Consider the following 24,466-nt stretch of genomic DNA (forward strand, 5'->3'; position numbering starts at 1 on the left):
ATACCCAACACTCCCTCCCTTTCAGCCTTCTCAGAGACGGTTCTCTAAATGTCACCAGGTGTGAACTATCAGAACCTCACGGCTTGGAGCCAACAGAACACCCGGGCATCTGAAGCACTAGGTTGTGCTTCTTAGTGGTTCTAGTCCCCATTTGAAGACTCTCGGGCACACGTGGAAAATGCTGACTTTTCCAAGATACTTTATTGAAGGCTGGCTCTGGTTTCATCTCTGGCTGACTTTTAAAAAAATGAAACTTAAGGCTATGCAATTTAACCTAAAACAGCCCAGGAAAATGGAATGTTCTATCTCCATTTTAGCTGTAAGTTCTAAGTGGGGAGGGGGCACGAGGCATCCTTGGGGCCCCAAGTACTCCAGCCCCTGCTGAAGGCACCCCATGAAGACAAGGCCACATCCTGCTGAGCCCAGCCCAAGGCTCCCACATATATCCAGGTAAAAGGTGCAAGATCAGGGGCTTCTCAAATGCTCATGTACAAGTCACTGAGGATCTTGTAAACACAGATTCTATGTGTCTGCAGTGGGTCCGGGGGCTGGGACCCGTTTCTAACACGTTAGGTGATGCAAGGCAGCTGGCTCATGGAGTGCTGTGGGTAGAAGGACCCTGGTCCCTCTCCATGTCCATTCCTTTTCTAAATGAAAATGGAAGCCATGTCTGACTCTGTGACTCTATGGACTGTAGCCTGCCAGGCTCCTCTGTCCGAGGGATTCTCCAGGCAAGAATACTGGAGTGGGTTGCCATGCCCTCCTCCTAAGGATCTTCCTGACCCAGGGATCAAACTCAGGTCTCCGTCATTGCAGGCACAGCCAAAGTGGCCAAGAATGCAAGGTCAAGGCCACCAGGCTAAGACACTGGGGACTTTTTCCTCTCCCACCTCTGTATGGGATTTGCCTGGCATGGTTGAGACCTGTGGCTCCCATCCATGATACATAAAAACCCACTGGATTGTACATTCACACGGGCGACCACACAGCACGTAATCATATCTCAAAACCACCGCAGAGGTGTGAGTATCATCCTAGTTTACAGAAAGTCAAAGGGAAGGTTCAGTGTGGCAGGCCACCACCCAAATCCGGGCATGCAAGGGAGGCAGCAGGGCAGAGGTGATGCTCTCGGAACTAAACCCAGCCTGGATGCACATGCTCCCACGGGCACACCGAGCCCCCTCCACAGGACCCTGCCTCAGGAAGCTGACCACACACCAGGAAAGACATGGACGGTGCTGCACTAGGAAAGTGACAGTGGCCTGGACCAAAGACCAAGTGAAGCAGAGTAAGACGGTCTCAAGGGCCAGGTGTAGTGAGGGTTCCTGGGAAGGCATGCGGGCACCCCCCCAGCTCGTGAGAGTCTGTGTAACCACCCAGGAGGCATCCAGGGTCATCACGCCCTCCTCCTTATAGGACATGGGGCAGAGGCTGAGTGACCTGCCCAAATAACAGCCTGTAGGAGGCAGAGGCACAGTTTGAGCTGCTGCCATCCCCCAGGCCAGCTTGTGCTGACAGGCTCTCAGGGGTGGGGCTGTTGGTGGGCAGCAGGGCACACGGCGGCCCTCCAGCATCACCCTGGTGAACATCCAGAATGAATGTGGAGACCACCTAAGTCTGCAGGGGCCCAGCCTCTACAGCCTGCACCCAGGAGGGAACAGGCCAGGGGCAGGGGTACATTCCCCTTCCAGCCCTGGCACCAGCGCCTCCCAGAGAAGGCAAAGAGGAGACGGACGCTGCGCCTTCCCTTCCCACCAGGTCCCAACACACCCTCAAGGGCGAGGGGTGCTCACGGGGCCCTGATGTGCGGCTGTGACAAGCCCAGCCCTCCATCAGGTTCCCCCAAACGACTGCCACTACCCCACCCCCAGAAGTCTCTAGATGTGTGCACTGAAGGTTCTGGACGTTTTTCTCAGTGCACGACCCCAGGAGGGCAGAAGCCCAGGTGCAGGTATCAGACCTGTCAATTCCAGTGTCCGCCCTACAGGGAGGGGGCAGGAGCCAGGGCCTGGCACCAGGCCCCAGAGTTGCTGTGCTGAGCTAGTCCCTGACGTTCAATATTCCGCAGCTAATTCATCAGCCAGGATCTGCCCTCAGACAGACCTCCTGCCGCCTGATGATGGATGCGCCGGCAGTAGGCCGGCTGCAGAGCGCGGCCAAACCCTGTTTGGCCTGGGAACAAGGAGCTGGCGAGGGCTCACTCCTCACCTCGTCTCCGGGGACGGCAGCCTGTGTGGGGAGCTCTGGGATCTGTGGATTCGGTGCTGCCACCCCGCATGCTGATGGCCCTTTCCTGCCCACCTGCCCCGGGAGGTGTTATAAAGACACCTCAGGGCTGGGGAGAGGCATGTGGGGGCAGAACAGAGTCCAGGGGTGAGCAACTCTGCTCTCGGAGACAGGGTCCTACCCGGCCGGCTGCTGGACGCTCAGCCTCCCCAGGGCTGCGAGCTCAGATAAACAGCTCTCCCAGCCAAGTGACTAAGAAGGGCCACCACTTCCCTGCTGGGTGTGGAGCTGGCAGAATTAGACAGATGGCTCCCTGCACGCGGCCTCACCCACGGCCCAGCTGCTGCTGCCTCCTAACAGCCGTCTCCCTCCTTCCGGCAAAGTAAATAAATACATAAGTTGTTGGTTGTTGCTGTTTTTAATGGGGGTTTGGAGGTGACAGGGAGAAGGACAAAGCTCCTCCATGGGAATCATACTTCCTCTCAAGTGCCTAAAGCTGTTGGGAGGAGCTACCGACCCCTGCAGGCCGCCTGTCCCCCAGCCTAGGGGGGAGGGCTTCCTGCGTATTTGAAAAAGGACAGGTGACAGCAAAGGAGCCCACTGGCAGCTCAGGATGCGTGACCCCTGTTTACCTGCCTGGTGGAAGAGACAGTGTGCACCAAAGGCTCTGGATGCTTCTCTCGGCACTGGGTAGACACCGGAATTGACCAGATCTGGTATCTGCACCTGGGCCTTTGCCCTCCTTGGAGGGGTGCCAAGGACCACGGGGTCACTGGGACCTGCCATGTGGCCAGGCGGCCTCCAGGATGCTCTCAGGGCCAGCTGCAAACCAGGGGTCTCCAGGAGGTGACATGTGAAGGGTCTCCTGCAGGGCCAGTGCAGGCCACTCTCCACGCACAGCAGTTACATTGTGTGTGTGTGCACGTGCGTGCTCGCCAGTACACTCATGAACTCCTGTCATGATGAACAGCCTCAGAGACGAAGTGTACTCCTGTTTGCCAACACATAGCTGATGCCCTGGGAGGAGGGCAGTTGGCCCTGGGGCTCAACTTAAGGCAGCTGGATCTTTGGAAGGTCATAGGGGTGTGGGTGGGGTCCCGGGGCCTGGGCCCCCTGTGCTGGGGGCGCCCCGCTTGCTCCCGCCTGCTGGCTCTGGGCCTCCAATGTTCATCTTTCCCTCCTCCCACCAGCACTGTCTCCCGGGCTCCCTTCCACTGGTGGGGAAGCCTGTGGCTTTCAGAGCCTAACAGTGCAAACCAAATGTTTTCCATTTTGCATTTTCTGTGTTTCAAGAACACACATTTGGAACTTGGCAGAGAGGGTGAGTGACTAAGTTCCACCCTCAGTAAAATCAAGAGTTTGTCCTTTTTGTAATTAATGAATGTCTGGTGTGAAGAGGGTTTCCAGTGATGATAGAATAACTTCCTGTGAGCCTGAGGGACGCAGACCTTCTTAATTAGGAAGCCATGCAGCACAGCCTCTCCGGCCTTCATAACAGGAGGAGAGGGATCTTGGGACAATCACGCAGGCAATTAAGATATCGTCTGATGACTGGGGCCACTCAGCGTGGTGTGGCCAGGAGCACTGGCAAGCTGCCCATAGGCGGCTGTGTCCCCTGGCTGGGCCCACAGGCCCTGACCTGGGGCGGGGATGGGCTGGGCACCAGGAAGCCGCAGTCCACGGTCCGCAGGCTGGACTGCGCAGCTACTGCACCGAGCTCAGCACCACAGCCCCCAGCACACGGCGACACAGCCAACGTCGAGAGCCGCAAATGCCCTCACCGGAGGCTCCCCTCACCCTACAGCACTGGCTCTGCTCCTCAAACAACTGTCCTTCTTTGAGACCATGAAGTTCACCTGCAAAAGGGTCAACAGGTGGCCAGAAGAGGCAGGGAACATAGGTGTTGCCAGGCAGGAGGCAGGAGGGTGCTACCCCCAATAGGAGAGGGGGCTTGGGACCTGCTCACAGGGCTGGCCCCTGGGCCGGGTGTGCTGGCACGCCGACCCCTGCTCATTGTCTTCTGCGGAGCCCTTCCCATGGGCTGGGCCCAGGCCAGGAGCTGCGCGCTCACTGCCAGCCTTTGCCCTGCGTGCGCCCTGTGTCAGCATCTTTCCCGCCATCTGTCTGAGGCCACACGGTGTCCAGAACACAGTGGGGTCCCGGAAGCATCTGCTGAGTGAATGAACAAGCAAACCAATGAAGATCAAAGCAAGAAAGTCTGAATTCCAAACCGACGTGACTCTGTGTTAAAGATCAGAACCGACTCAATGGACATGAGTTTGCGCAAACTCTGGGAGATGGTGAAGGACAGGGAAGCCTGGCATGCAGAGAGTCGGACACGACTGAGCGACTGAACAACGATGATTCAGAACTGAGGATTCTTCTCAGAGGATATATTCAGGCATCCTCTGCCTCAAGCAGCTCCAGAAGGCTTGGAACACCAAGGGGTTCGACAGGGGCCTCTGCTGCTGACAGGAGGCACGAGTGGGGTGTCCAGTACACCTGGGGATGGACAACGGCCCTGATGAAGCATCTCCGCTCCTGCGGGCAGGGCTGGCATGCTATTCTCTGATTCTGTATGCACCTACCAGTGAGTGGGGAGGCACTTCTGCACCCTTCCTACCCCTGGGGGGTTCCAGGGTCTTTTCGTCCTTGTACCTCTGAGCTCCCAGGAAGGGGCCGCCTTGGCCAAGGGGTTCAAGGTCTGCTCCACGTCGACTTTACGTCAAAGTCACATCTCTTCGCTGTCACCGTGGTCTGGGTGGGTGCGGATAACCCACCCCAACACCTAGTGAGGAGGTGGGTCGGCACTGTGTGAACTCAGTGCTCAGCTCCTGCTGTGGGCCCAGAGAAACCCCAACACCAGCCCCGTCCTGGAGACAGGGAATGGCCTCATGGGCACCCAGGCCTTGGGAGCCGGTCCTCAGGAAACCTGTATGGTGACTGGCCCTGGATGGGGCCCTGAGGTTTGGCCATGATGGAAGGAGGAAGCACCTACAGCTGAGAAAGTGCAGAGCTCACGTTTCACCGCTTCTTGGTGGAGCCCTGCCAGCTATGAGCCAGCCCTTCCAAGACAGAGGGAAGGCCAGTGGCCTCCTCGATTTCCTCCCTGCCTCCTGTTTTCATCCCGATTTGTCATTTCAGTGCTGGCGACGGAGGCCCCCGGGTCCAAGCCCTGTCCTCCACCTGTCAGCAGTCCCTGGTGGACCGGGAGATGACGGTATACAAGCAGCGGCCAAAACCCCCGCACCGCAGGTTGCTCTGAGGTTTGGGTTTTCTGGGAGGCAAGCAAACTGGCTTTGAAAAGACCCTGCTCCGTGACCCCAATGTGACGTGGCCATGCTGCTCAGCTCACCAGGGAAAACAAATGATCCTTTTCGAAATAACCCACGAAGCAGTTGTGAATGTGCGTGTCCAAAACTGGCATCATGTGACTGCCCTGGCACAGGGTCCAGGTGGCTCCCTCAGAGAGGGGAGACCTACCCCAACGTGGGTCTCCCGGGAACTTGGGGTCTGCAGCACCCACGTCTGAACCAGATAACAGAAACCAGCCTTGCCCCCGCTTTAACACAGGGTCCACTAGTTCTCAGGTTTGGGGGGGGGCTAAAGTCCTCCCACTCCCAGGTTGAAAAGTCACCCCGGGAGGTGCTGGGACCAGTGTGGAAGCGGGTCCCAGGGAGCCACCCCTCTAACTCTGCCCTTCACCCTGACCTTCGAGGTCAGAGGGCATGGCAGGGAAGCCTTCAGAGGGAGCTGGCTGGCTCCACAGGCCACACTGGCTTTTAACAATCAGCCTGGAAGTGCTGGCATCTGCTGGCGCGGTGTAGCGGGCCCTCCCAGCATAAAATATTCATCAAGAAAAACTCCCACAGCCACGCTGCCTTCCGTGTCAGCCAGGCCCTGGGGACGGGAGCTAAAAATAGACCGGAGGAGAAGTGCTGACAATGGGGGTGGGGAGCGCTGAGCCCCCACGTGCCACACATGGGCTCAGAGACAGACGACGTGGTGTTGGTGGTTCCCCAGTGAACGCCGCAGAGGCCAGGCTGGAGGCTGGGGACTCTGCCCACCCTCCCCCACCAGAGGCTATTTTTATCCACATCAGTGGCCCCAGGTCACCTCAGTGAAGAATCAAAGACCATCTTTAATTAGCAAGGATAGCCTGGGTCTACATGCAGCCGACCAACGAGAAGCGGCCATCACTAGCACTGGCCCCAAAAACCTGGGAATTCAGTCCCCGTCCCATCCCTTTCATCTAGGAGGTGACTTCCTCTCGCCTGCCCACCCCTACCCTAGGTTCCTGGGTTTCTGGAAAGGGCGCAGGCAGCCCCCCAGGTACAGAGATGAGCCCAACGCCGGAAGGCCAGGAGCTCCTCCACAAAGAGCTCCATGACCACAAGCAGCTCTCCATGGAGACTGGACCCCGGGGGAGGCACTCTTCCCAGACTGCTGCTGGCGCTGGTCTTCCCAGCAGGCTGAGTTCTGGGGTACAGGCAGGGCAGAAGGGGTACCGTAGTGCCTTCAACTGAGCTTAAAGCAGCCCCTGGGTGGGCACACCACACAACCACCAATAGCTGGACTGCAGACCTTGCCAGGACACCCTGTCCACCTGCATCTACAACGTAAGAAGCCTTTTCAAAATGAAGACGGTGGATATCCTCAGATATCCTTGGTCTCAGGGCCATCTGGGGGGCCCTACAGGCCCCACTCATTCAGCCAACAGCAGAGGAAAGGGCTGGAAGGGAGGTCCTAGGCCAGGCCTGCCCTCCAGCAGCTGGGGGGGCCACAGGTGGTTGCTGCCCCTCCAGCCCCATCCCCAGCCCTCTCAGTTCCTGACTCCTTTTGAGCTCCCCCTTCCACCAACCCCAGGTTGTTTTCAGGCAACAGGAGTCACTGGGTGATGGGGGAGGAGTAATAAGGCTTTATCCAGAGAGGGCAGGGAAGGTCATCGAAGGAGGAAATTATCTGGGAAACCATGGCAGGAGCTGACATCGTGATGACTAGAGGGAAGTGTCTTGGCAAAGGAACAGCCAGTGCAAAGGCCCTGAGGCAGGACTGGGTTTGGGATTTGAGGAACAATGGCAGCTGACTTGGCCAGACCCGTCCACACCCAGGGCACCAAGGAGCTGCTAAACCATCGATGTGGGAGAGGCAGCGAACATGATTCTGTTCTAACATTTACTCGGACACAGTACAGACAGGGAGGTGGTAGCAGGAACAGGGCGGGTATGCGGCTTGGAGCTGAGCGGGGAGAGAGGAGCCAGGCCGAACACACCAGGAAGAGTGGGGTTTTGGGGGGAGGTGGCTGGGAATGTTATGTTTGAGATGCCTGCTGAGACCCCGTGGAGGAAACAAAGGGAGCCTGGGGCCTGGGCCCAACCCCAACCGAGGGCAGGGTGCATGCGGGCTCTCTCAGAGCCAGGGTGAGGTGGCCATGGGGTGACTGTCTGGACACTGCAGAGTCCGCCACAGCCAGGGAGAGACCAGTGAGATTAAAGATGGAGAGCATCCTTGATGGGGCCGCCCTGCTGGAGCCTGAAGGCAAGGGAGGCAGGAGGACGGAGGTCAAGCCCTCGCTTGTCTGTGGTGCGAATTCAGTAAATAGGATGGAGATGCTGGGGGCGGCCAGGCTGACAGGTGTCCCCAAGGGGCCCTGTGGCAACATGGACAGAGACGGGACAAGGGTCTGGAGAGAACAAGGGTGAGCCTGCACTTAGGGCCGAGAGGGTCAAGGCTGGAGGTCAGGCCTGTGGGCAGAGGTCAAGGGGACACAGAACATCAACCAAGGGGCCAGGCGGGGTGGCAGCCATCCCGCTGAGCCATCAGGGTGGTGTGCAGGTGAGGTGAGCACCCCGTCCTTGGGCTCAGAAAAGTCCATCAGGAATGCTGGGCGGTGGTGGGGGGGAAGGCGAGGCTTTCCCAGGGAACCCACCACGACCAATGCGAGGTGGGGGTGCTGTGGCTGAGGACCTGGAGGGAGAGGCCAAGGCTGATGGACCCTGCCCCCCGCCCCCTACAGGCCTGGTCACTGGGCAGCAGGGCCAGGGCTGTATGAGGGGAGGTGTCAGTCCAGAGCCCACCTGAGGACGGCACCCTCCCTGGCCACCCCTTCCTTCCTTCAGTACGGTGGCGCCCCCATCCTTCGAGGCCAGGTTCACCAGCCCTCCTCTTTGCAGCCTCCCCCACGCCCCAACCTGCTTCACCAGAGCCCCAGGAGGGGCCGTGGGGGCCGGGGAGGGACAGGAGAGGGCCTAGTGGGCAGCCAAGGCTCCTCTGGCCACATCAGGGGCCTTTATGAGGTTGGACGGCTCCCCTGTGGGCCTGTGAGGCCCCAGAGAGGAGGAACGGGGTGGGGGAGGCACATTAGCATCTCCGAGAGGGGGGACTCAGCTGCCACCAAGAAGCAGCCCCCCATGCAGGCCAGGTGGCCATCCTCGGCCAGAGAAGAAGCATGCAGGACCTCGTGCAGTCCCATGAGGAAGTGAGCTTCAGTGCCATGTTTACTGTGACAGTTGGTACATGCTCTTCTCCAGGAGGTGGGGATCTGAGTGGGGCACAGACGCGGCGGGGGCGGTGGCAGCCCTGGGAGGTGCTTCTGGAAGCAAGGTTCAGACTGGCAGGGGGCCGGAGTCGCTTGCCAGCCGCTTCCACAAAAATGCCAGGCGCTTCCACAAAAGTGCCAGGCGCTGTAGACCCTAACACACCCCCACCCCCGTCCAGGCTTCTGTGCTCCACACAGCCCAGCCCAACCTCAGCTGGGGATTCCAGCTTGCTCCCGGCCCCCTAGTGGCAGACCCAGGGCCTGACTCAAGACCAACCAGGGAGCAGCCTGAACAGAGAGGGCTTTTCCACACCCAGGCTCCCACGGGCCAGCTGTGTGAACGTCTACAAATGACTCAGCCTTGCTGAGCTGAGGGGGTCCTCACCAGTGTAAGAGGGTAATGCGCAGGGAAGCCTGGCCCCCAGGGCCGGGCTGAGCTTGGCTGAAAGAAGCAGGCAGAGGACTCAGAGCTCCAGGCAGGGCACTTACCCGATAAGCATCACTAAGGAATGTGTGAGATGATAAAGCTCTCATTAGACTCAAGGGAAATCTGGACGCGTCATTCATTCCTTCCTCATCCATTCAATACACAGTTACCGAGTGCCTCCCAGCCAGGCTTCCTCACCGCTCGCCCCCGCCACCCCCCAAGCCTGGCTGCCTCTGCTCCCTAACTCCTGGGCTCTCCCATGGCTAGTTTGTGCCAAGTTGCTAGCATTTGAGCTCCTGGGACCTCCCAACATGGCCTTTACCCACTGGCTTTCCTGGGGGTTCCTGCTCACTCCCCGGGCACCACTTCATAGCCCTCAGGTGGAAGCCGCCAGCCCAGCACACACCCTGCTCCTCTGAGCACCCACACTGCCTGTCTCTCACTTCAGGCCTAGCACACAGCAGGATCCACGCACTTTCCAGAGAGCACCCCCCAAATACTGAGACTTGCAGCCCCAGTGACCCCTAGGGAGCACACGTATTCTAGTCTTTGTGAGGCTCAGACAAGTGGGGGCGGGACAATCGGCAAGTGACCAGCATCACCAAATTGGGGGGCTGGTGCTTTGGAGCAGGGCAGGGCGGGGACAAGGCCAGACCATGATGGGGATGCTGGACGGGGGTCAGTGAGGCTCCTCCAAGGAGGCAACACTGGGCTCACCCTGGGGGTGAGGACTGACCCCTGCAGGTGGCCCAGAACCTCTGTGGGGGCAGCAGGGCTCCAGGAGCAGGCTGGGGTGGAGTGGGTGGCAGGGGCAGGGTGCCTGGACCCTCAAGGCATGAGCCTTAGGACCATGGGTTTTATTCTAAATGCATCAGAATCCTGAAGTTTCAGCCGGGAAGTGGTGAGATCTGCACAGCTGAGAACAAATCACCCCTGTGCTGGAGAACAATGTGTGTGTGGGTGTGGGTGTATACGTGGGTGAGTGTGTAAAGGAGGGAAGGACCAGGAGGAGGTGCTGTCAGTGATCCCAGACAGGAGGAGGGTGGTGACCCAGGACCAGGCAGGGCTGGGCGTGAGGGAAGGGGAGCCTCAGAAGACTCCTGTAATTGTGGCCTTGAGCGCTGGGGGCCTGCGGGTGCCAAGAGTTGAGACAGGGGCTGGGGGGCGCTGAGGGGGGTGGCAAGAGGGAGGGAAATCCTTACATGCTCAGTGAATCCAACCTTCTCTTTTCCAAATTAAGAAAATGCTCGTGACCCTCACCCCCAGCAGCCCCAACAGCAGCCTCTTGCGTTGTGGAACCCAGGACAGTTCCAAGGGAACCCTGCTGGGGGCTGAGGCCCTCCAGGATCTGTGCCTGCACTGAAGACCCAGGGTCTGCTTGTGGTGGTAGCTGCCCGCCTACGCCCAGGCTGGAAAAGGCCATGAGGCCCAGCCTCACGGTGCGGGGTCTGGTTTGGCCCCATCGTGCAGGACTCAGGCCAGGGGCTCCTTGAGAGCTCACCCTGGGAGGGTCCTCTCCCCCCACCCCACTCCAGCAATCGTACACAGCGTCAGGACCCCCAGGGCAGCACGCTCTTCCCTCAGCAAGGAGCTTGTAAGGAGCACCACCTCTCACACTGCCCAGCCCCTCCCCTGCACCCCCAGGGATGGGCTCTCACGTGCGACCTGCACCTCAGCCAAGGTGGCTGGCCCCTCAGGAGTGGAGGGGGGCCCAGCGGCCCAGAATAGACTCTTGTGACTCGGTTTCTCCTGGAAGCCCAGTGAGTGCCCAGCGCGCTGGCCCAGCATGGGGGTCAGTCACTCCCAAGGACACACAGGCCAGAGGGGTCACTCACCACGAGCTGCGGCACAGGCAGAGACTTGCCCTCTGGGCTCAGGGACACGAAGGTGAAGAAGGCACTAGCGGCCCGGTAGCGCTTCACAAAGTTGTTCACCACGGGGTCGGCATCCACCAAGACCTCAATCTCCATGGACTTATTGCTGGTGAAGGTCATGCGCCCAGAGATGGTGATAACACAGCCTGTGGAGCACAGAGAGCGGGTCAGGGCAGCCAGACCAGGCTGGGCAGGGAGGACGCTGCAGATGCCGGTGAGACAGCACAGACCACAGTCCTCACTGTAGGATGTCACAGTGACAGCACACGGGAGCCCCTGAGTGTTCGCTTTCTGGTCAGCAAGTGGGTTTCCTTCACTCTGGAAATATTCAGAGCTGAATGAATCCCGGCGGCCACCCAGACGAGGGTCTCTACCCCCAGGTTGGCAGCGTCTGGGGAAGAGTGCCGGCCCCCCACCTGCTCTCAGGTCGCTCGGCAGGTTAAGGCTGAATCTGTGCTGACCATGCTCTGGCCTTACTTGTGCCCCTGGAGATGCACAGCTGCCCTACCACCACCCCCCGGCTGCTCTAAGGGCCGTTGAAGAACCTTCCTTCACCCTCCCCAATCCCTCCTGGCTGGCTCTAACATTCCGGATGGCACAGTTGCACATATAGTCAGGCCAAGCCTTCATGCTGACCACAGTCCTAAGTCCCCTGGAGCCACCGTCTGCACTTCAGCCCAGGTCTCCTTCCTACCTTCTGTCCAGGTGGGGCTGAGTGTCTTGTCATGCTCTCCTCCCCGCCGGTCTTGCCCATGGGACCAGCACTCTCCCCTGAGCCAAGGATCTGCCCTCCAAAGACACCCCTGCAGCACTCTCTGTGGTCGGAGTCCCCGTGTGCCCCCACCTCCAAACTCCAGCAGTTTCCATCGCAGATGGTCACACGTTCCTGTGATACTGTCCGGGGGGGTCCCCTGCTCTAGCCCTGCCCCCACCCAACCTCTCTGCACTCCCCACACCCTTGGGTCCTGAACACCTACCCTAAAGTGTCTCTCCCGGTCACCAGCTCCCTGCAACCTCTGACTTTGGTCTTCCCTTCCTTTGACTTAATCTCACGGAGCCCAGTTTTTCTCCTATAAACAGACTCCAGCTGCCCCTCGAGCAACAACGGGCTGGCATGAAATAAGCCAGGTGCTGAGGCTCCTGTCTGGTGGTGGCAGGCGTGCAGTGCACTCATTACCACTGCTGATGGTGCTTTGCACCCCAAGGCAGCGCTGATGCTTAGGGTTTTCCTCTGACACGTGCCCAGGACCACCACCCCCAACCAGCCTGCTTCTGGGCCAGGCTCAAGGAAATTCCTGTCTAGGTCAGACCAGCGCTGGCTGTAGTTACCTTCTAACACCCGAGAACCCCAACGTCCCAGCTCCACAGAGACAGACCCACAAGACATATTTAGAGACCAGGAAGACAGACAAGTCAGGGCAGCGAGTGATGGTTAGGGGTCAGCGTGTGGGCAATCAGAAGTGGGAGCAGTTATTTGTGTTATAAAGTACAGATGCTCTGTGCCACACTCACCCCATATTCACAGGGAGCGCTCCGTGTCACACATGGCCACTTCTGGGGGAAAGGAAGGCCAACGAGTCAGCAACGTGCAAAGTGCCTAGGCCCACCCTGGTAACAGCCCCCACGTGGCCCCCATGGGCCGTCTCTAGGGGAGTAGGAAGGGGAGGTGTGGTCCCTGAGGATCTCCCGGCATCCCTACCCATCCCCATCAGCCTACCCCAGTGCCAGCCAGCACTCTCTCACCCACAACCAGACAGAGGGCTTGGAGGTCCACGTGCTGAGAAGCAGGGTCAAGCCCCTTCCTCAGGAGGAAACTCACCAGAGCTCCCGGCCAAGGGGCAGGGATGCAGGGGCAATGAATGCAGGGCCTTTTAACAACCATTTATTCAAAGAACAAATGAAAACACACCCATGCCTTATCTCCTGTGTAAGCCTCCCATCAGCCACATGGCTGATCATTTTGCGTAGAAATGTGAAGAAATTTCTCATCAAAACTGACTTCAGAAAACGAAGCAGGCTGATGATGTACGTGAGACCCGAGGGGACACGGTCCTGAGAGCCACTCACGGTAGGAGACACAATGACTGCCTCCTAGAAGTCGGGAAAGCTTCAGTACAGCCCCAACACCAGCCTTCACCTCTCGGAGACGGCAACACTCCTACCTCACGAGCCCCAGGCTCCACTCACCCCTGGCTGCCCCACATGGAGGTGCTTAAAAACAGGAAGCCAGACTTGGTAATTGAGGGGCAGGGACTGGATTTGAAACTGACAAGAAGAGACCCCAGTGCAGCCAAGGCCCACCGTTCCATGACCCTTGGCTGGGAAAGTACACCCCACACAACCCTGAGGTCTGAGGTCAGTCACTGGGGATGGGGTCAGTTACACCCCAGGGCAGCTCTGGCCACATCCATGGCTTGTCAGCTCCCAGGAGCCAGGAAGGCTCCCACCAACCACTGCCATGTCGCTGGCTCCACCCAGGACCTGAGAGCATGGAGCGGTCAGTCCACAGAGGTGGGGGTCACCAGCGACAGGCCCAGCTTTGTGGAAACAGACACGCCCACTCCATAGACCACCCCCCACGCTGCCCTGTCCCATCTACCCTCTGCACGAGCGCCTCTTTCTGGAACAGAGCTCTTCTCCTTCTAAGATTCCAGCTCCAGGCACCTGCAGGTCTGCTCAGCTCCCTCACAGCCTGGGGGCTCCATGAGAGTGGGTGCCCCTCACCCCTGAACCAACATGTGGCCCTGTGCGGACACTGGCCATGGCAGACTCCAACCAGATGGGGCCCCTCCTGTAGATGCTTCACCTCAGGTACCATGGAGGCCGCCTCTGCCTGAGCAGCCCGGCAAGGCCACACTCCCTCCCTCCTCCCTGGGACCAGGGGCAGGGCCGGTACCTCCGGGGGGGTGCTGGGCCAGTCTCAACCTCAGCCTGGGACAGTGGGGACCTGTCTGGGTAGGGCCCGATCCCAGTCTGAGTCCAGCTGGGCTCCTGTTCGCTTTGTCTCAGAAACTGCAAAGGCAGGTGTGACCTGCCACGTGCTCAAGGGTGCCCCATGGTGGGCAGTGAGACACATGTGGCCCTGGCAGAGTGGTCCAAAGGGCTGAGACACTGCCTGGGGACTGTCCCACTAGATCACATACCCAAACCCACCTGGACGACAGTACGTTTAAGACTGGTGGAACACACTCAAGGGGAAAAACAGCATCTCCTGCGGGCACTGGGTACCACGTGCCACCATGGATGGGGTGGGATCCCAGGAAGTGAGGCCAGGAGGGACCACCCAGTTCTCCGAGTCACAGAAGCAGGGACAGATTAGCCCTGACACAGTCAGACCATCCCCATGAGGGGCAGGCTTTCCAGGTCCGGAGCCACCCGGGGGGCTCGCCAATCCCCCAGGTTACGGTGCCCTGGGGAGGAGCCCTGGGGCCCACGGGTGCTGGGGGTCCCACAGCCCTAGGTTTGAACTTGGGCAGGGGGCAAGCCTAGAGCCTGTTGTGCCTCGATTTCCTCGTCTGCAAACGGCCATCTCTCTGGACGGTCACTCCTGCACAGTATGTGAGTGGACAGAAGCCCAGGAATGTCACGTCTGGGGGTCTGAGTGTCCTCTCACAGCCCCGGGGTGGGGGAGGTGTCTCAAACCCCAGGGGAGAGAGTGCCCGCAGAACGCCCTGTGGTGTCTTGAGGGCGTGAGAAGAGTCCTTCCAACAAGGCAATAATAAGAAGTGACATCTAAAACAAATCGCTTCCTTCCTCTCTTTCTGCAGCAGGCACATTTGCATCGGGAAAGAAGCTGCTTCTGACGCTGTCACAATGAATCAAACGGGTGAGTGCACCAGGCAGGGAGCTCCAGCTCTTCAGCGGTGAAGACACGGACGAACCCCTGCCCTTCCACCTGGGTCCCAGGACATGGGCAGTTGTCCTGGATCTGAGGTTGAGGAGTGACTCCATTCAAGGCTGGACCCACGGGGGCATCCCCGGCATAGGAGCCTGTCTGAGAGGTGGAGACTCAGCTGTGCTCTCAGGGACCCTAGTACCAGTGCAAACACTCTGTGATGAGCCAGGAAGCTCACCCTCTCCACCCATCATCCCTAATCCCCGAACCTCAGAGGGGCCCGTGCCCCCTGCTGGGAAGCTGGCCACAGAGGGGGAGCACTTCCTATCCCACAAGGGTTGAGAAGCCCCTGCTCTCCTGGGGTTTCTGCCAGTGTCCTATCCCCAGGGCTCACAGGTTGAGACCAGGGTGTGGAAAAAGGCAGAGCTCAGAAGTGGGCTGGAGCCTTAACGGCCTCTCTGTGTCAGCTGGAATTTACCACAAAGGGACCTCACAGGTGGGATGAGGTTACAGATCTTGAGGTGGGCGCTCAGCCTGCATCACCCAGGAATGGAAACTGCTGGTCAAGGGATTAAGGAAACTGCCTTAGGTCATCACAGCGGTCCTCCCAAGAGGACGAGGGAGCTGTGACCACAGACGCAGGGTCAGGGAGATGCTGGGCTGTGGCTGTAAGGGTGGACAACGGGCCACAAGCCAGCGAGTACAGGCGCCTCTAGAAGCCGGAAAAGGCAGGAAGCAGATTCTCTCCGGCAGCCTCTGGGAGGATTGCGGGCCTGTTAACCAGGGAGTAGCCCTTTCATTACTGACACTTCCGTTACTGACATTGAATCACGGCCACGTGTGGCTACTGACCGTTGTGCAGATGGTGCTGGGGGGCTCGTGCGGGTAAACCTGACGTAAGCAGATCATAGAGCTGCTGGGAGCAGAGACTGAACTGTCTGCCTCTAAATGTCCAAATTCAGCAGGAAAAGGGGTCCCTGGGCCGAGACTATGAGGGGACACAGACAGAGCTGGGTCTTCCTTGGGCCAGTGACTGCAGAACCCTCAGTCCTGTTTCAGTCTGGAGTCTCACGTACATGTAAGGGGGGAATCATCACTCCTCTGGCAGCCCAGCATGAGCATCTACGGTGGCTGGCGCTGCACCTGGTCAGCGTTGTTGCCAAGGCTGATGCCCCTGGACCCTGGCAGTGGATGCTGTTCAGGCCCAGAGGGTGGTGGGAGGGCACCAGGCATGGGTTCGAGAGCTCTGACCTTGGAGCTGACTGTCTCTGCCAGGTTCCAGCACAGACCCGCCCTTTGGCCACAGGCAGTTTCCTTAATCCCTTGACCAGCAGTTTCCAGATCAGAAAACTGGGGATAAACAGGGCTCCTGTCTCACTGGGGAGGACAATCGTACCCCCCACCAAGTAAGGGGTAATTGTGTAAAGCATTCAGCACCACGCCTGGCACTCGAAAGTGAGCAACGGGCACCAGAGTTAAATAGAAGAGGCGCCTGCAGTGAGCCGAGCTGTAGGTCACAGCCGATCCTTTTCTAAATCACGGTGGGGCTGCCTTGAGTGGCCACCCAGGCCACGCCAGCTCCCTCTGCACACAGTGTCTCTTCCAGGGCAGGTTTCAGACAGGGATTTGAAAAAGAAAGCAGAATACTAAAACATTGCTCTTCCCAAAGCTACACTGCCAAGCATCGCAAACTTTGAGAAGAGCTCAGCGTCTACGCTCCAAGGAGCTGGGGCAGAGTGTGTTTACGACAAGTGTCTTCTAGAGACTTCACTCCCCATCCTGATAGTCTGGAGGGATCACTTCTCCATAAGAGAAGTGTAGGTCACCTATAGGTTTTCCTACCCAAGGCCTCCAAAGCCACTAGAGCAAAGGCAACTATTTTCCCCTTTTTACTTTTCTCAGCATTTTAGCATCTCAACAACAACAAAAAAGAAAGTCAGAAATAGAGCAAGTGAAAGGAAGCTCAGGTCTTTGGGCTTCACCAGCTTGCCCCGACTGAGGCCGGCAGCCCTGTTATCAGGCGGGTGGTTGGGGCCTGCCTCCCCCAGCACTGACCTCACCCTGGCACCACTTTCTGAGGGGTCTCAGGTATGTGACACTAGACTCTTGGACAAAGTGTTCCTCCTCCATCTTGACGGCCTGGCTCGAGTTTGACTCTCTGCATGACCGCTAAGACCCCTGAACCCACTGACCCCAGTGGGAAGGGGGACAAACCTTGGAGGATATTCAGTGCCTGCCGGTGGAGGGGCTGGGCTGAACCTGGTGGGGTCACCAGGAGGACAGGTCACCGGTATTAAAGACCGTGAATGTGGGCTGGTGGCGGGGGTTGATGAGGGTATAAGGGGTGGGCCACCCATGGTCCAGGCGGCAGTGATGGCGTGCTCCAGGAATCTGGTTGGTAACAGCAAACCTGCCACAATCCTATGAGAGAGCACTCTCCCCACTGTGTCAGAAGTGTGGGTGCCACTGAGTCCCCTCTCAGTACACACCCGTTGTGGCTGAAATTCAAAGTCGTCCTCTGACCTTCTTCTGGGTGATGTTTTCATGCCACAAAGCTGCACACATGTCTTCCTGACAGACACCCCCCCCCCAACTGACCGCTGAGGCCACAGTCGGGCCGGCGTTTGCTGACAGCACACCAATGCCTGTCCTCTGAGGAAGCAGCCTCCCTGGAGGCTGGACAGAGACAGAGCAGAACAGTTCCTGCCCAAGATCTGAGAAGCTGGTCAACCCAAAGGCCTGGCCTCCTCTCCATTCCAGATGTTGTTCTAATGAAATATGCTCAAACAGGGCAGTCAGAGAAAGTCACACCCTCTCTGTTAAAGACCCCACCTATGGTCATCAGAATAATAGCCCCCAAAGGCACACCTGGCCTCCATAACGGGGAGGGGACGCACTGCTGACACCTGGCGCCCCCAGGCTGTGGTCACTGCTGTGCCACCCAGGAACACTCGCACGCCCTCTCGCTGCCCTGCATTCCCGCCAGCAGAACTGGACAGAGCCATGCAGCTCTCCCCCCCGGCGGTGGCATCAGCTCCCGCCCTCTCGGCCGAGACCAAGGACCGGCAGCAGCTCACAGTCAACAAACCGAGGGCCCCACGGGCTCACAGCCATCTCAGCAGATTTGCATCAGAAAATCGAAGCGGAACCATGGGGAATGTCAACACCACCCCTTCACCAAGTGTCTGACACTCTTCTGATGCCTGGCGCCGGGAACCCTGAGCCCGCAGGGTCATCCGGGCGCGGCCGCCCTCGCCCGCAAAGCCCCAGAAAGGAGCAGAGTGAGAGAGGACGAGGGGCTGGGGAGTGGCAGTTCCCGCGGGGCCTCTGCTCCTCCGTGTCGAACACGACATGTGACAACCATCTGAAGCAAACTGAGCCCTCATCAGCAGTGACCGGCCAGGCTCCTCCTCCTCGAGCCACAGCGGGGGAGTGGGGGTGGGGGGGTGAAGAAGTTGACAGCTTCACACGGGGACATTCCTCGGGAAAACAACAAATAAGGTGTGACACTGTCTAAAGGCCCCGGGGACACTGCTCTGAAACGGGCCAGACTCCATAACTGTGACTTCAGTTTGGCCCACATTCCTTTATACACAAAACAAGATGTGATCTGAGAAAAAAGAAACATTCTCTCTGCTCCCTGGGGCTTCCCAGGCCGGGAGACCCAGCTCCAGGGCCCCGGGCGGCACAGGCTCAAGGCCAAGGCTCTGCTGCTGCGAGGGGTTTGTGGGGGTGTGGGGTGCAGAGGGCTCACCGTCTTAGGGGGCAGCCCACAGCCCAGCCCTCACTCTCACTCCACCCACAGTGCCATGTTCCGCCAGAAAAGCACGGCTTGTGAAACTGAAGATCCCTTTCACTGTGTTTTGAGGTTTTTTTTGGCCAAGCCCTGAGGAATGTGGGATCTCAGTTCCCTGAGGAGGGAGTGAACCTGTGCCCCCTGCAGTGGAAGTGCAGTCTTAACTGGTGGACCACCAGGGAACTCCCCTTTTCTCTGTGTTTTGGAATAAGACTAACTTTTCAGAAACAAAGTCTTTTCTGCACCCACAGTGCCCTGACATCTCCCAGGTTTCAATGCATCCCCAGGAAAAGTGCTCTCCTCTGGCCAGGGTTCACAGTGTTTCCTCAAAATGAACCAACTGAGCATCTCCTTGCCCAACGAGCATCTCCTTGACACCCCCGACCTCCCTGTTGAAAGGTGATCCTGGTTACAAGAGGGATGGAGGGTGAAGAGCCAGGGTGAGGAGGGTGGGCTCCCTGTTTCTAACAAAGGCAGACTTCACCCTCTGGGGCCTTCCCATCAGCGGTGAAGCACCTGGCTGATGGGTTGACCTGGAGGAACTGGCCGCCTCTGGAGAACACCGCTTCGCTTCTCAGCTGGCAGTTCTCAGAGGGCACTGGGGATGCACTGAACGAGCATGGTGTCCACTGTGGGTTCTGACATCACGTTTAACAGGGACGCTGTGATCACAGTGATTTACCCAGGGAGCAGTCAGTTCCAGAAAAGGAGGGGCCAGGACTCATGGCTGGAGAGGATCTTTCCTCTCCCAAACGTCCACAGCACCCCTTATACAGCACCAAGGCCCTGGGAGGACCTGCTAAGACTGACAAGACCCACTCATTTTGGGCAAATTCTAAAAGGACTGTGGTCTGCATCTGGGGCAAACACCTACTAGTTGGGAAGGGGTTCAGAAAGCGGGGAGCCACAGACCACCCCTTCCCTCCCCTAAAGCACCCACCCCAGTCCAGCGTGGGTCAGATGACGTGCTCTCGGCCAGGCCAGGAGAGGGGGCGCCTACAGCTCCGCTTCAGGCTGCTCTGTCCCCAGCAGGCAGCACTTATTTGCCAAACATGTCTGCAGGCGCGCGTATGTGGCTGGGCTGGACCCCAGCTGGAAGGGGCCTCAGAGGCCTGGACCGCTGGCACTGCTCCCCGATGCTGGGAGTGAGGAGTCAGCCTCGCCTTCTCTCTGCCACTCCCGCCTTCTCTCTGTCCCTCTCACCACCTGGACCCCTGACCCCAGAGTGAAGGAATGGCTGCTATCCCGGGGCACACAGCCTCATCTCAGAAGACACAACGGACTGAAGGGACAGTCACTGTATGTCTTGAGATGAGCACGGAACCAATTCCAGGTGGGGCTGGGGCTGGATCTCCGCTGGGAAAGCCACCGGTTCTGTGTTGGGTGGTGCAGATAGGCTGAGGGCTGGGGGCTTCCTGCTCTGACCCGGCCACTGCTGATGACACAGGAGATCTACCTCCCCTCCCCCAACAGGTTACACGCCACCACTGTGCGGCAGCAGCACCCGTGCACATGGGGTCTTCACAGGGCTCTGTGTCCCGGGCCCCTCAAGAGGGTAAGTTTATGCCACCCTCTAGCAGAAAAGAGTGACAAGTGTTAGTCGCTAAGTCTTGTTCGACTCTGTAGTCCCATGGATTAGAGCCTGCCAGGATCCTCTGTCCATGAAGTTCTTTAGGCCAGAATACTGGTGTGGATTGCCATGACCTTCTCCAGGGGAACCTTCCCAAACCAGGGATCGAACTGGGATCTCCTGCATTGCAGGCAGATTCTTTACTGTCTGAGCCACCAAGGACGCCCCTTAATGAGATGGTTAGATAGCATCACCAACTCAATGGACATGAATTTGAGCAAACTCCAGGAGACAGTGAAGGACAGGGAAGCCTGGCGTGCTGTAGACCATGGGGTCATAAAGAGTCAGACACAACTTAGAGACTGAACAACCTCACAGCAGGATAAAGGCCTCTGGCTTCTGTTTCTCTGGCAAATGGGCAAAGACCAGGGCCCAGAGGAGCAAGGGTGAACCAAAAGCAAACTGTACACAGACCCAAGTAGCCAAGGTGGCCCCTCTCTGTTGGCGGGGTTCTGTTACCTTTTCGGATCTTGTCGTGGAAGTTAATGGCATCCACAGAGGCCGTGACTATGTTGGTCTTGCAGTGACGTGCAGCCACGATCCCAGCCACCTCGTCCATGAGCTTCATGGTGACCCCTGCAGAGGCGCACAGGCAGCAGGTTAGATGTGAGGGAAAGGAGCCCACTGCCCCTCCTGGAAACAAGTCATGGGAAATGATGCCCCTGCTTCCACCTCTAGGGCTGAAGTTGACTGAGGTTCAGGCTGAAAACCTGGCTTCCTGGGAGCTTTGGAAGACAACCTCGGCTGAGGATCTAGCCACTGACAAAGTGATGACCCTGCTCCTAATCTCTACAGGTGGCCTATCCTGCCAGGAAAGCTTCGTCACGCCATCCTCTGGGGTGGCCGCCATCAGAAAGCCAGATGACAAGAGCTGGAGGGAAGCTGGAGAATCATGACCCTCTACACGGCTGGTGGGGATGGAAATCGCGGAGCCGTTTTGGAAACAGCTGGGAGGTTCTCAAAAGGCTGGACACAGAGCTGGCACATGACCCAGCAATTCCACTCTTAGGTGTATACCCAACAGAAAGAAAAACATCCACTCACACAAAAACCTGTATGCATATCTCATGAGGGCCTTGCTCATAATACACCAGAGCAGAGAAACACAGATGTGTATCAACAGCTAAAAGGACAAAGAAAACGTGGCGTATCTGCACAGTGGAATATTGTTGTTGTTTAGTTACTAAGTTGGGTCCAACTCTTTCGCGACACCATGAACAACAGGTTCTTCCTCTGTCCATGGGATTTCACAGGCAAGAATGCTGGAGCGGGTTGCCATTTCCTTCTCCAGTGGATCTTCCCAGACCAGAGATCGAACTCAAGTCTTCTGCATTGGCAGGCGGATTCTTTACCACTGTGCCACGTGGGAAGCCCCACAATGGAATGTTACTTAGTGATAAAAAGAAACAAAGTACTGACGACAGGCTACAACATGGATGAAACTTAACATTACGCTGAGTAAAGGAAGTCAAATACAAAAGACCATGTATCTGTGGATTCCATTTATATGAAATATCCAGAATAGGAAAGTCCATAGAGACAGAAAGCAGACTAAAGGTTGTCTGGGCACAGGCAATTCAGGAGAAGTGGGGACTGGCTCCTAATGTGGGTAGGAGGTCTCTCCTTGGGGTGATACAAGTGTTCTACAGTTGTTTGTGGTGATGGCTGTGTGACGCTGTGAATACACTACAGAAAAATCAATGACCTGTAACGGGTAAGCTGTATGGTATATGAATTCCATCTCAATAAAGCTGTTATGTAAGAAAACAAGGGAGATCACACCAGGCAATCCTAAAGGAGATCAACCCTGAATACACATTGGAAGGGCTGATGCTGAAGCTGAAGCTCCAATACTTTGTCCACCTGATGTGAAGAGCTGACTTATTGGAAAAGACCCTGATGCCGGGAAAGACTGAAGGCAGGAGGAGAAGGGGGTGAGACAGAGAATGAGATGGTTGGATGGCATCACCGACTCAATGGACATGAGTTTGAGCAAGCTCCAGGAGATGGAGAACAGGGAAGCCTGAAGTGCTGCAGTCTATGGGGTCACAGAGTCAGACACGACTTAGAGAATGAACAACAACAATATGCCTTTTCCCTGCAACTAAGACAAGACTGTGGGAAAGAGAGTTCAAGGTCATGATGAGAGGTGGGGGTGACATTAGTGTGTGCAAGGTAGGGGCTCCTGCACCCAGGGTTCCCAGGTTACCTGGTGGTATCACCAGGGGAGGGGAGACTTGGAGGTTGGACAAAAAGAATTTATGTTGGAATTAATGCTTAGAACATAGAGAGTACCTAAAATTAATCCCTTACTTGTTCATCCTGAAAAGCAGAAGCTGTTAAGAGCAGGCTATATGGCACAAGTAACAATCAGCTCCTTCAACCAGCGTTTTGCCCCATTTATCCAAAATGTGGATAGAGGTTCCACAAGAGATTTCACTGTTACTAAAAATACTACAGCATCTAGTGTGTGTGGCCGGGATGGGCCCCGAGCCCAGGGCACACGAGCTCAGTGGGAGAGGGGGAACGTGAGTAGCTGGCTGAGTTCCTGATGCCAGAACCCCCACCAGCCCAGAACATGGCATCACGTGACCTGGGAGCTGGCACAGGATGGGGACACGGCTTGTCATCCCCATGTCCTAACCTATTCTGAACCTGACACGCAGAACTCAGAAAGGACTGCCAACTGGGTGATCGAGGACCAAAGGAACTCTGATTGACCCAAGGAGGCAGCTCTGACAGCGAGTCCCCAGGCCCACACCTGTGTAACAACCACAGTCAGCCCAGGTGAGGCCAGGGAGAGTGTGCTCATCTCATCCACAGAAAGCCAGGTAAGCTGCTCAGGGGCATGTCTGATAATAAACTCCACACTCAAAACTAGCATACCGTCTCACAACTGAACAGACAGCCCCGTGCACACCCCAGCAGCCAGCACACAAGTCTGAGCTGGGAGACCTGGGACTGGCCACAGCCCTGACAAGAAACAATGGTATTTACAGCACCGACCCCTGGACTGAGCCCTTGGTGCCTCTTGGTGCCCACATCGGGAGCAAGCATGACCTCACCATGCAAGTCTGTTGTCAGATGATGCCCCAATTTGGGGTTTATCCTGGGTCCTGGGACAGTGATACACAGGCAGCTGGTGACCAGGAAGAGGAGGAACCCCAGCCCCAAGGGATGGGAGGTCTGCTCCACATGGCCCCCACCTGGACCATCCCCATCCACCTCTGTTACCTCTGCCTCCCGGGACCACGGTGGGGTCATCGAGAAGTGACAGCAGGTAGAGTTTAGCATTCAGGATACAGAAAAACTTTTGGGGAAGAACTTGGATGTGTGCAGAGCTCGGTGTTTGGCCTTACAAAGGCAGGACTCCCAGCCCCCGCAGTGTGTGCGTGGGAAGTACAAGGTCAGAGCTGGAAGTAGAAACCTATGCCCATGGCTCCCACAGCCCCGAATCTGTTGTTATAAATGCGATGGAGAAGTGTGAAGCATAACTGGGCCCTCTGGGGTCCTGTGTGCAAAGTGGACTCTGGGGGCTACTCAGAGAGAAGGGGACTGATCTCATAAAACTGAGATTACAGGTACTTTGGGGATATTGCGAGCTCAGTTCCAGACCCCTGCAATAAAGGGAATTTAGAAATAGCTGGGTCAAACGAATTTTTTGGTTCCCCAGTGCATATAAAAGCTATGTTTCTACTGCACTATAGTCAACATTGAGTGTACAATAGTATATGTCTAAAAAAGCAATGTACACATCTTAATTGAGAAGAATCTATTGCTAAAAGATCCGTCGGGTCCTTCAGCGAGTCATCATCTCTTTGTGACAGCAATGTCAGAGATCACCGATCATGGATCCCCGTTACAAACATGAAAAGGACCAAGTCTGAAATACTGGGAGAATTACCAAAATGCGTCACAGAGACATGAAGGGAGCAGTTGCAAAAATGGCACCAACAGACTTGCTCCGTGCAGAGCTGCTACAAGCCTTCAATTTGTTTAAAAAAAAACTCCGAAGTGCAATCAAGTGAAACTCAGTAAAAGAAGGTCTGCCTGTATAATAATAAACACTGAGTACGAGCTGTCTCCCCTCTTCTGGGTAAGCCCTGGGCCAGTCGCTGCGTGGGTCTGGTCTGAGATATT

The 24,466-nt window shown here is 57.2% G+C and overlaps 1 protein-coding gene across 4 annotated transcripts in view; it reads right to left on the minus strand.

Moving 5' to 3' along the window:
* Positions 1-24,466, minus strand: part of ACOT7 (acyl-CoA thioesterase 7) — a 109,048-nt gene that overhangs the window by 1,274 nt on the left and 83,308 nt on the right. For all 4 annotated transcript variants that reach the window (XM_055419436.2, XM_088845421.1, XM_088845420.1 and 1 more), the window contains 2 exons: positions 20,786-20,902; positions 11,027-11,211 (listed from right to left, as the gene is read on the minus strand). In XM_055419436.2, the coding sequence (XP_055275411.2) occupies positions 11,027-11,211; positions 20,786-20,902 (302 nt within the window). The remainder of the gene's footprint in view (positions 1-11,026; positions 11,212-20,785; positions 20,903-24,466) is intronic.

The sequence above is a fragment of the Moschus berezovskii genome, chromosome 17 (genome assembly GCF_049115385.1).
Source record: "Moschus berezovskii isolate FMDL1 chromosome 17, NW_MosBer_1.0, whole genome shotgun sequence".
In the NCBI taxonomy this organism is placed as follows: Eukaryota; Metazoa; Chordata; class Mammalia; order Artiodactyla; family Moschidae; genus Moschus; species Moschus berezovskii.